General features: G+C 47.1%; 1 protein-coding gene across 1 annotated transcript in view; it reads right to left on the minus strand.

Annotated features, from left to right (window-relative positions):
- LOC143302277 (Na(+)/citrate cotransporter-like) overlaps positions 1 to 11691 on the minus strand; it is a 30467-nt gene extending 18776 nt beyond the window's left edge. Inside the window, exons 1-4 of the mRNA XM_076616875.1 lie at positions 11553 to 11691; positions 4400 to 5208; positions 2851 to 3000; positions 657 to 772 (exon numbers count right to left, since the gene is read on the minus strand). Of these exons, the coding sequence (XP_076472990.1) occupies positions 657 to 772; positions 2851 to 3000; positions 4400 to 5208; positions 11553 to 11574 (1097 nt within the window). The 5' untranslated portion in view covers positions 11575 to 11691. The remainder of the gene's footprint in view (positions 1 to 656; positions 773 to 2850; positions 3001 to 4399; positions 5209 to 11552) is intronic.
- Positions 11692 to 12018: the final 327 nt, after the last annotated feature.

Here is a 12018-nt window from a genome sequence, read left to right on the forward strand (position 1 = left end):
GAGGTAGACAGGGAGAGAGGTAGAAAGGATGAGGTAGACAGGGAGAGGTAGACAGAGAGAGGTAGACAGGGAGAGGTAGACAGGGAGAGGTAGACAGGGAGAGGTAGACAGGGAGATAGGTAGACAGAGAGAGGTAGACAGGGAGAGATAGACAGAGAGAGGGAGAGGTAGACAGAGAGAGATAGACAGAGGGAGAGATAGAGAGAGGTAGACAGAGAGAGGTAGACAGGGAGAGATAGACAGGGAGAGAGGTAGACAGAGAGAGATATATAGGGAGAGGTAGACATGTAGAGGTTGACAGAGAGAGGTAGGCATGGAGAGATAGACAGGGAGAGAGGTAGACAGAGAGAGATATATAGGGAGAGGTAGACATGTAGAGGTTGACAGAGAGAGGTAGGCATGGAGAGATAGACAGGGAGAGAGGTAGACAGGGAGAGATAGACAGGGAGAGGTAGACATGTAGAGGTTGACAGAGAGAGGTAGACAGAGATAGACAGGGCGAGGTAGACAGGGAGAGAGGTAGACAGGGAGAGATAGACAGGGAGAGGTAGACAGGGAGAGAGAAGACAGGGAGAGGTAGACAGGGGGAGGTAGACATAGATATAGACAGGGAGAGGTACACAGAGAGAGGTATACTGGGAGAGGTAGACACTGACCTTCTGGGTTCGGATCCTACCACCAGGATGACGGCCAGGGCAATACGTTTGTGCAGGTTCCATTTCTCTATGGCGATGGCTACCATCAGTCCTCCCATGAACAGAATCGACGTGTCCTGGGGGAGCAGAGAAAGACAGGAGAGAGAGAGAGAGAGAGAGAGAGAGAGAGAGAGAGAGAGGGAGGGAGAGAGAGAGGGGGAGAGAATGAGAGAGAGAGAGAGGGAAGGAGAGAGAGGGGGAGAGAATGAGAGGAGAGAGAGAGAGGGAGAGAGAGAGGGGGAGGGAGAGAGAGAGAGGGAGGGAGGGAGAAAATGAGAGAGGAGAGAGAGAGGGAGAGAGAGGGGGGAGAGAATGAGAGAGAGAGGGAGGGAGACAGAGGGGGAGAGAATGAGAGAGAGAGAGGGAGGGAGAGAGAGGGGGAGAAAATGAGAGAGAGGGAGTGAGAGAGAGAGGGGGAGAGAATGAGAGAGGGAGAGAGAGAGAGGGGGAGAGAATGAGAGAGAGAGAGAGGAGAGAGAGAGGGAGAGAGGGGGAGAGAATGAGAGAGAGAGGGAGAGAGAGAAGGGGGAGAGAGAATGAGAGAAAGAGAGAGAATTTAACACTTTATTGTCATTACCTGCAAGGGTCTATTGACAAGGGGGGGGGGGGCGGTTTACTTTTTTACTTAACTCAAGTACTGCAGAACACATTCTGCTCGTTCCAGTAGTACTTCCCACTTACTCTCTCACACTCTTTTTCAAAGTTCGAGGGAGAGAGACGGGGGGGGGGGGGGGGGAGAGAGACAGACAGACAGAGACAGGGAGAAAGACAGAGAGGGGCAGAGGCAGATACGGACAGAGATAGAGACAGAGAGAGAGACAAGACAACAGAGTGGTTTATTTGTTAGGCCTCCGGCCCATAACAAAGGAGCGGGCCACGAACAAAAACATTACATAATGAATCAAATAGTGTGAACAATATCACTGCGCATGTGACTCTCACAAGCTCTCTCTCTCTCTCTCTCTCTCTCTCTGAGTTCTGAGTTCTCTCACACACACACACACACACACACACACACACACACACACACACATTATCTCTCTCCCCCTCTTCTCCCCTCCCTCAAATACAAGCACGTGCGCATATACACACCCACATACACGAGAGAGAGAGAGAGAGAGAGAGAGAGAGAAAGATTGAGGGGAGGGGAAGAGATGGGGAAAGAGGTAGGGAAGCAGGGAGGAGAGAGGGAGATGTAAATAGAAAGTGGGAGAGAGGGGGAGAGAGTGGGAAGAAGGGAGAAAAGAGAGGCGGGGGGGGTGGGGGGGGAGGGGAGTGAAATGGGAAGGTAGGAAGAGAGAGAGAGAGACGGGGGAAAGAGGGGAGGGGTGAGAGAGAAGAAAGAGTGAGATAGAGGAAGGAGAGAGAGTGAGAGAGGAGGGAGAAAGATGAGGAGAGACAGTGAGGGTGGGGAAGGAGAGAGATGGGAGAAAAAGGGGGAGAGGGAGAGATGAGGAGAGAGAAAGAGAGAGAGAATGGAGAAAGAGAGAGAAAGGAGATCCATTCCACCCCCTCTCTGTCTGTTTGTCTGTCTGTCTGTCTCTCTCTCTCTCTGTCTCAGTCTCCGTCTGTCTGTCTGTCTCCACATCCCTCCTTTTATCCATGCTCTCTCTCTCTCTCTGTCTCTCTCTCCGTCTGTCTGTCTGTACCCCCTCCCTCCTTTCATCCCCCCCCTCTCTCTCTCTCTTTCTCTCTCTCCGTCTGTCTGTCTACACCCTCCCTCCTCTCACTCTCTCTCTCCCTCACCCTCTCTCTCTTTCTCCCTCTCTCTCTCTCCGTATATCTATCTGTCTCTTTCTCCCCCCCCCCTCCTTCCATTCTCTCTGTGTGTCTGTGTCTCTGTCTCTCCGTCTGTCTCTCCGTCTATACCCCCTCCTTCCTTTCATCCTCTGTCTGTCTCTCCCTCTCTCCCTCCTTTCATCTTCTCTCTCTCCCTCTCTCTTCACACCCTCCTCTCTGTCTCTCTCTCTGTCTCTCCGTCTGTCCCTCTGTCTATATTCCCTCCCTACTTTCATCCTCTCTCTCTCTCTCTCTATATATATATATATATATATATATATATCTTTCTCCCACTCTCTTCACATCCTCCTCTCTCTCTCAACATAAGTGAAGCGTTGACTCGTTAACTAACAGTTACGTCAGGGGCAGTACGTACGTTGATGTAGGCAGAGGAGGTCTGACGCGCCGTCAACAGGCCCATCATTGGCAGCAAGAAGATGGGCATCAGTGACGTCACAGGGATCGGGATCGCCTCCGTCATCCAGAAGACCGCCATCACGAAAATGACGTAAGCACATTTTGCTTCCTGTGGATAAGAATGATAAAAGTTTAGTTTATCTCTCTCTCTTCTTTTTACACATACACACACGCACGCGCATGTACACACAGACACAGACCTACGGACACACACGGGAACATATACACACACGCACGTACACACGTACGCGCACACACACACACCAACACACTTACAAACACACACACACACACACACACACACACACACACACACACACAAACACCTCAGCACACCACGCCACATACGACACACCACTATACGACTCGAACCATCACAAAAAACAATAGCAAGTACATTATATTGTATAACTGACGTGCGCGCGCGCGCGCGTGTGTGTGTTTGCGCACACACGCGCGCGCACGTGTGCGTGCGTGTGTGTGTGTAAGTGTGTGTGTGTGTGTGTAAGTGTGTGTATTTGTGCTTGTACAAACATACACACACACACACAAGCACGCGGGGGAGCGCGCGCGCACGCGCGCGCACACACACACACACACACACACACACACTCGCGCACACAGATGTAAAGACCAAGGAGACAGAAGCAGAAAAAAGGGGAGAAAAAGAATCTGCAAAATTGGCAAGAAAAGAGCTCATAGTTTAAAATTTGCATGCAAATTTGCATTGTGTGTGTTTATTAGGAGACTGCTATCTTCGTTACCGTAACTGGAGAAAAGCATGAACCAGTTATAATAGCTGAGCTGATCCTGATACCACTGTTGTACAAATGACAGTTATAATAGCTGAGCTGGTCCTGACAGTACTGTTGTACGAATGACAGTTATAATAGCTGAGCTGATCCTGACAGCACTGCTGTACGAATGACAGTTATAATAGCTGAGCTGGTCCTGACAGCACTGCTGTACAAATGACAGTTATAATAGCTGAGCTGGTCCTGACAGCACTGCTGTACAAATGACAGTTATAATAGCTGAGCTGGTCCTGACAGCACTGTTGTAGGAATGACAGTTATAATAGCTGAGCTGGTCCTGACAGCACTGCTGTACGAATGACAGTTATAATAGCTGAGCTGGTCCTGACAGCACTGCTGTACGAATGAGACAGACGGAAACAGGGAGAGACAGAGAGAAAGTGATCTGGGAATACACCGACTGCCAAATTTATCACAGGAGAGAGTGAAGTTCGATTTAAAGGGTTTGTTTAAATCGTCTGAATTCATAAAGAGATCACCATCTCCTAACTGAAGATATGTCTGCATTCAGTCATAAAAAAAACATCGTCATCATCTCCTAACTGTTGACAAAATCATGTACGTATGATAGCTCTTGAACTGATCCTCATAACTCATGATCAAAGTGAGGAAGAAGAAGAACACACCGAGACAGAGACTTAACATAATTAATAATAATTATTATTATCATCATCATCATAACACAGTTCCTACCGGCGTGCCGACGACCAGGGGCAGAGGCAGCAGCACAATGGGAACGAGAAAGATGACGGCCATGTACCACATTGACAGCAGCTGTCTGACAGCCGTCACACTCCTCCCCTTCTCCACCCCCACCTCCACCTCCTGGCCCTGGTTCTCTCCCCCAGGCCGGGGGTTGGAGGAGCAGTCTGACAGCAGCATGGGGCTTCCTTTGTCGCCCTCGTGGACTTCATGGTCACCAGACGCGACACAACTCAGGTCGCGCGTTTCTCGGGCGTGGTGGGGGCGCGTGGGTTGTTGTTGTTGGTGGTGCTGTACCTCCAGTGTGATTTCACGGGACAGGGGGACCATGCCTACCTCCTCCCCAATGTCGGTCCCTTCCTTGGCCGTGTCCGCACACAGTCCCACCAGGAGTGAGGTTGACGGGGATCCGTTCATGGCCCTGTTTTCACAAGGACAAGGGTCATGTCCCGGGGCAGGGCCGGTGGTGTCCTTTTTAGTCGTGTCCCCGTGTGCAGCACCTGTGGCGGACGGTGATGACTGACCAGCAGGGAGTCTGACAGAGAGGTCCTCCGCTTCCTGGGCGCCTGTCGGTGAGCCGTGGGGCTGACCCTCAGTGTTTGTACTGTCTGCAGAAAGACCGGAAGATGATGTTGGACGAGTGTGGTTCTGGCTGGGTGGAGAGTTAGGTGGTGGTGGGGGTGGATCGGTGTCTGTGTGACTGTCGCTGTGTGCGGGCTGTGTGGGTCTCCTGTCCACTGCGGGAGTCCAGCTGGTTAGTGTCACGGCAGCTGGCTGCTCTTTTCTCGCATGTCCTTGCTCTGCAAATGTTAAAAAAATCTGATTCATCTGAATGTACGATAGTCAGTCGTATCCGATTATGATCATTAGAACAGCAGAGGAGGCAACAGCTGTCCCAACTATCTGGGCTAGAATTTGATTATAGTGGAAAGTGTCTCGCCCAAGTTACATCCCCACTCTCTCGGCCAAGAGGGTTTTAGGGCACTCAGCGTTGGGATGGTTCCCAAAAGCCAACAAGCCCCCAAGGCTGCAGCACTAAGAGCTGGTGCAATCTTGCCTCCTGGTTTAAGAGTCATAGTCCTTGACAAAGGGCTAAACTTTAAATGACTTCCCACAATGCAATGGAAAAACCACTGAGAATATGTGTGACACAAAGATCTTATTATGTTGCCTTCCTTTACATTTCTGTACAGGTTTAATTTCAGTTTCGTGGCTGGACTGACAAAGAATACAGACTAACCCAAACAAGCCCATCCATCATCGCGTGTCGAAAGTTCTGCTTGCTGTGAAGGAAGAAGAATAACAGCATAAAGTGATCTCACTGCACTGACAGGGCTGCTCTCTGTGTGTCTCTAGTGACTTTGGACCGATTCGCAGACCTAAAACACACTGAGTGCTTTGTTTTAAGTCATCACTAACTTGTCACCAGTAATAGTTGTAAGATAATGTATATATCTACACTATTTAAATGTATCAGAAATGTCATTTGCTGTCAGTGTTTGGTCTCCACACATATGCATTATTTTATGTGATGTGGTTGCTTATCCCAAACCGAGTGGTAGTCTTTCCATGTAATATGTATACATGTGCTTTACTATTCACTTGTGCCGACATGTGCGTAATGACATTTTGGTTGTGTCATTCCAGGCACTGTCTTCTCCTTACTTCTTCCTCTTAGTTCTTCTCCTTATCCTTGTTTTATCTCTTCTTCTCATAACTATTGTAAATAAAACAATTGGAAAACCCTTTTGTGACTGGCCTCTATATGTTCCTGGCCTGTGCGCGGGGATTCTTGTCTATCCTTTAATTCAGTAAATTATTCAGTTAGTTCTTTTGTACCGTACCCTTTCATTATAAATAAAACCACTCGGGTTCACGGCTACAAAAGTGACGTCGCCGACAGGACTTTGATCCTTGATTAATCAACGGTAGGATTTTGATCCACAGCAAAATAGATCCCAAATTATTCCCTTTAATGTTTCAATTCTTTCATCCAAATTCAATCCATCCCTAAACCACAGCCCTTTACCACCAAGTGTACCTTGTTACAACCTGGCGCTGTGAGCAAAGGATGTTCTGATTCTTTTAATCTCTTAATAAATTAAGGCCCTCCACCGCCAACGCTATCACACACACACACACACACACACACACACACACACACACACACACACACATATATATCTTCTTCTTCTTTTTTTATCTCTAACAATCCTGCCGTTTTCTATACGACAACGTCTTTTTCTAACAAATTACTATCTATTTATCTTCTTCTTTTTTTTTTTTTTTATCTCTAACAATCCTGCCGTTTCTATACGACAACGTCTTTTTCTAACAAATTACTCACTATCTATTATTTGTACCTGGCAGACACAACCAGCCTCTGGACACTGCTGCAGAGCAACAACGCCGTCATCACCAGTTCAACAGAAAGAAGAGACTGTCCAGTATGATGATACCTTCCCCTCCCTCCGACCTGACTCAGTTCGTGATACTTCTCTCGGGAATTTATCACACCCTGCACTAATTCACGTGTCCCATGCTTCGCACTGTCTGCAGCCACAGACACTTAATTTTTGTGCCTGTGTCCGTGTTTGTGCATATTTTAGTGTCTCTTGTCTGCAGCCTTCTCCTCCCTCATTCGCGTGGGCTTCCAGTGCCACCTGCAATACCACACTTACCCACACGTTTTTCATGTGGTTTTTTTTTGTTTTTTTGTTTCTTTCTTTGATTTTGTGTGTGTGTGTGTGTGTGTGTGTGTGTGTGTGTGTTTTGTTTTGAAACAATGTCTGCAAATGATATTTTCTCCCAGTTTCAGCCCCACACACTCAACAAGTGCTGTTGACAGTCGCTCGCTGCATCAGTGTACTTTTAATTTCGTTTTTTTGTTTGTTTGTTTTAAACACTGACATTTGCTTGGGTTGTTTGTAGCTGACAGCATTTGTTGTACAAACACACACAGTGCATTTGCTGTACAAACACACACAGAGAATTTGCTGTACAAACACGCACACAGCATTTGCTGTACACACACACAGCATTTGCTGTACAAACACGCACACAGCATTTGCTGTACAAACACGCACACACAGCATTTGCTGTACACACACACAGCATTTGCTGTACAAACACACACACAGCATTTGCTGTATAAACACGCACACAGCATTTACTGTACATACACACAGCATTTGCTGTACAAACACGCACACACAGCATTTGCTGTACAAACACGCACACAGCATTTGAATGAGCGTGTGATCACTTCATCTCTTTCTACCGCACCTTCCCCCACCTCACTCTCCCTCTCTCTCCCCCTCTCTCTCTGGTCTTCACCTCCCGTTCTGTATATAGTCACTGATACAATATTATCCCACAGCCTGCTTAAAGAGACTGGTTCAATCGTAGAAAATACCTTTGATTGAAGGCTCCCTATTTTAACACCTATGCTTTGTATACAAAATTATACGCTAGAATTACATCATCATCGTGCATCGTCATCGATGCAAAGGCTGTAGCTGTAGGTAACGTTTGAAACCAATTACAGTGAGATAGTTTACCCTTGCTATAAATGTGATGGTGCACTGCTCATTTGCAGACTGCATGACTAAACAAAATATTTTTGTGTCAAAATTTGCATTGTCTCGGTGATGCAGTTATCACGAATGTCTTAGATATTTTACTTGGACGAGATTTATCTTCTCCTCCTACTCCTCCTTCTTTTTCTTCCTCTTCCTCCTCCTCCTTACCCTGTCTGTTATATCCCAAACACAACAACCATTAATAAAAGGAGCAGGCCTTAGTAATGAAGTGTGAACGCCATACAAACAATCTCTCTGTCACAAAATTAAAGATACAAGAAAATGTTACTTTCCAATCTCTAAAAGAGAAAGTGTTGACATTCTTCTTTCTTTCTTTCTTTATCCGTCCTCTTGTACCATCTAGGGCGTCGAGGGGAGAAAGAGCTGGCGGGCCCTGGCAAGCTGGAAGGCCTCGTTGGGTGGAATGTTGTGGGTCTTCTTTCACACCGTCAATCCAGGTCTTCCTTGGTCTTCCTCTTGCCTTGTATCCTGATATCCTTTTGTTGTACGCTTTACTGGCCATCTGGTGAGGTGCCATACGTGTTAGATGTCCAAACCATCTGATCGTTTGCCTTTGGATATGGTGGAGGACAGGTGTTGTTCCCACCATTTCTCTGATCCTGGTGTTTCTGATCATGTCCCGTCTGGTCTTGTTGACGGCTCTCCTCAGACATCGCATCTCGCAAGTGGTTATTTTGCGTTCCAGACTTTTTGTCAGGGTCCATGTCTGGCACTGGTAGGTCAAGGTGGGGATGAAGATGGAGGAAATGAGTTTGGCTTTGGTCTCAATGGGGATGTTGGGATGTTTGAGGAGTGGGGCAAGCTGGTAGCTGACGCTGTTAGCCTTCTGTACTCTCGTCTCAATCTCTCTGTTGAGACGTCCATCTTCCGAGAAAATACTGCCGAGATACTTGAACTCGCTGACTTGTTTCAGCGGAATTCCGTTGACGTTGATGTTTAGGTTGCCAGGTGTTCTGCTGACCTTCATCGTCTCGGTTTTGCTGATGCTGATCTTCATGTTGAGCTCCTCACACTGTGTGTTCAATCTGTCTGTGTGCTCTTGAAGTTGTTCTTCTTTCTCATGTGCCAGGCTTTGGTCATCTGCGAACAGCATCTCATTCAGATCTTCTGGGTTGGGGTTTGCTTCTTTTGTGATTTTATCCATGTATATGATGAAAAGTAAGGGTGATAGAACACACCCTTGTCTCACTCCAGATGACACCTCGAACCAGTCTGTGAGTCCGTTTTGGGTGCGGACTGCACTCATACTGTTGTTGTAGATGGCTCTGATGTTGTCCAACAGTTGTCCCCTGATGCTGTACACTTCGAGTGTTTGCCATAGCTTGTTTCTGTCCACTCGGTCAAATGCTTTCTCCTGGTCTACAAACACAAGATTTAGTTCTCTGTTGTGCTCGATTGTCTTTTCGCTCAGTTGCCTGAGAGCGAAGATAGCGTCTGTACACCCTCTTCCTTTTCTGAAGCCCATCTGCGCCTCACTCAGTAATGGTTCCACCTTGTACCTTGTACGCTGTTCCAAGATCTTTGCGTACATCTTTCCTGTGTGGCTCAGGAGGGAAATTCCTCGATACATGCTGCAGTCTTTTTTGCTGCCTTTCTTCTTCCAGATTGGTACCACAACTGCTCTCTGCCAGTCTTCCGGGACTGTCCTCTCCATCCATGCTTTCTGGAATATTGTGGTCAGCCAGGTGATTCCTGTTTCTCCACATGCCAGGATGGCTTCAGTTGTAATGCCATCAATGCCTGCTGCTTTGTTCCTTGGGCTGGTCTTTAGTGCCTGCTGTACCTCTGATCTTAAAATGTTTGGTTCTTCTTCTTCTGGGTGGTGTGGATGAAACTGGATCTGTGTGGTATTTTGGCTGCTTGGGTTCAAAAGTTCCTTGAAATATTCCTGCCATCTATTTTTGATGCTGTCTTCCTTACTGAGAGGGTTCCCATCTTTGTCATTGACCACTGTTGTTGGGCTGTATGGCTCATCTCGTAGTCTCATTGCTTTGACACTTTTGTAGAACTGTCGTGGTGACTGCTTGCACAGTTCACTTAATTCCTCGCCATATTTCTTCCATGACTGTTCCTTGGCGCTTCTGACTGTCCTCTTACAGTGTCGTCTTGCCAGTCTATACCTCACATAATCCTCATCTAGCTTTGATTTTAACCACACCTTGAACAGCTCCTTCTTTCTTTGACGGCCTCCTTTACTGTGTCATTCCACCAAGCTGTCTGTTTCGCCTTCCCTTTTCCGGTGTTCTTTGTACCGCATGCTTTCCTGAGTGTCTCTGTCAGTGTGTTCTTGAACACTGACCATGCTTCTTCTGCTGTCATATCTGTGCTGTCCACTTCTTCAAGCTTCTTTGTGACTTCAGTTTCCACTTCCTGTCTTACTTCTTCCTTTTGGAGTTTTCTTAAGTTGATCTGCTTGTCTGATGCTTTCTTCTTCTTTCTCCTTGGTCTTTCACTCCTCTGTTTTGTGAATAGGATCACCGGACGGTGGTCAGTGTCCAAAGCTGCGTTTGGAATGGATCTCGCATCTGTGACTCTGCTCCGTTCGTCTATACGTGTCAAGATGAAATCTATCTGTGATGACACATTCAGATCATTCCATCTGTACCAAGTTTGTTTCTGGCTAGGTCTGTGTTGGTAAAAAGTGTTTGTGATCCATAGGCCATGTTCTGCACACAGTGCTAAAAGCTGTTCCCCGTTGTAGTTGCACTCTGTGTTAGTGTCACTGTGTGGGCCAAGGTGCTGGTCCCAAGGTGCTCTTCTTTTGCCTACTCTTCCGTTGAAATCTCCCATGACAATAAGTTCTTCCTTGTCTGGGACTGTGCTTATGGTGTCTGTTAACTTCTCAAAGAATTCCTCCTTTTGTTCTTCACTGTAAGAGTCATTGCAAGGTGCGTAAGCTTGGATGAAGTTTAAGGTCTTCCGTTCTCCTCTTACTCGGATTTTGATGATCCTCTCCGAGATAAAATCTGTTTCCAGCACATTCTTTGCTGCGTCTGGGTGCAGGATAAAACCTACGCCATGTGTTGCTCTTGTTGTTATATCCACTCCACTCCAAATGAGGACATAGTCCTCGTGGATCTGTTTGATTCCAGTTCCCTTCCGTCTGCAGTCTGAGATTCCCATTATTGGTATTCTCCATCTCTTCATGAAGTCAATGACCTCTGGCTCCTTGTCTCTGAGTCCACACACATTCCAAGTACTAGTTCCTTTCTCGTTGTCCTTTTCCGTTTCCAGTTCGTTTTCCGTTTTGATCCGTCCGTTTCTTTCTCCTTTTAATTTCTTGAGCAAGAGTTAATCCACCGCCGGCTTGCTAGGCCTGTCGCAGCTTCACCAGAGCCCCGTTGGCCAGCATTACCTGTTTCCACCTCCCACGACGAGGACGAGGGGTTGGGCTTTGAGAGGCAAGTGTTGACATGTTCGTTGTTAAAAAACAACAACAAAAAACCACAGAATTTCATAATTCAAGTCATAAATTCATAAACAAACGTTTAACACATTACAAGCTTTCACAGTACAATTTATCTACTCCCCATCACACATACCTTGCAAAGATTGTCCTTCCATTGTGAATTGTTCGTACGTTAGTCCATCAAGCACGGGCCAGCTCCGCACTGCCCATCAAGCGTGACTCTGAGGACCAGTAATGAGTCTGACTGAGTCAGTTCCTCTGCTCGAAATAGCGCCTGGCTCCACTACTGACGACAGTGACTGTGACCTGTCAGGCCCGCCACGGGCCCAGGTCAGTCATTCTCAAGGTTATTCAGTTCATAACAGTGACCTGTGTGGGGGGAAAGGGGAGGGGGGGGGGCGAAGGGGGTGGGGGGCGGGGTAGGTTGTATCTTACACAGAGCAACTGCCAACCACAGTTAGATTTAACCTTCATTGTTATTTCACTGGGCAGTGAATTCTTTACTTGTTGTTAATTAAAACTTACCACACTATCTTTTTGTCAGTGAAGAAACCGTTCGGTTTTAGTCTTTTTATGTCCCGTTTTTTGTTTTCTATTTT

The sequence above is a fragment of the Babylonia areolata genome, chromosome 29 (genome assembly GCF_041734735.1).
Source record: "Babylonia areolata isolate BAREFJ2019XMU chromosome 29, ASM4173473v1, whole genome shotgun sequence".
Lineage (NCBI taxonomy): Eukaryota > Metazoa > Mollusca > Gastropoda > Neogastropoda > Buccinidae > Babylonia > Babylonia areolata.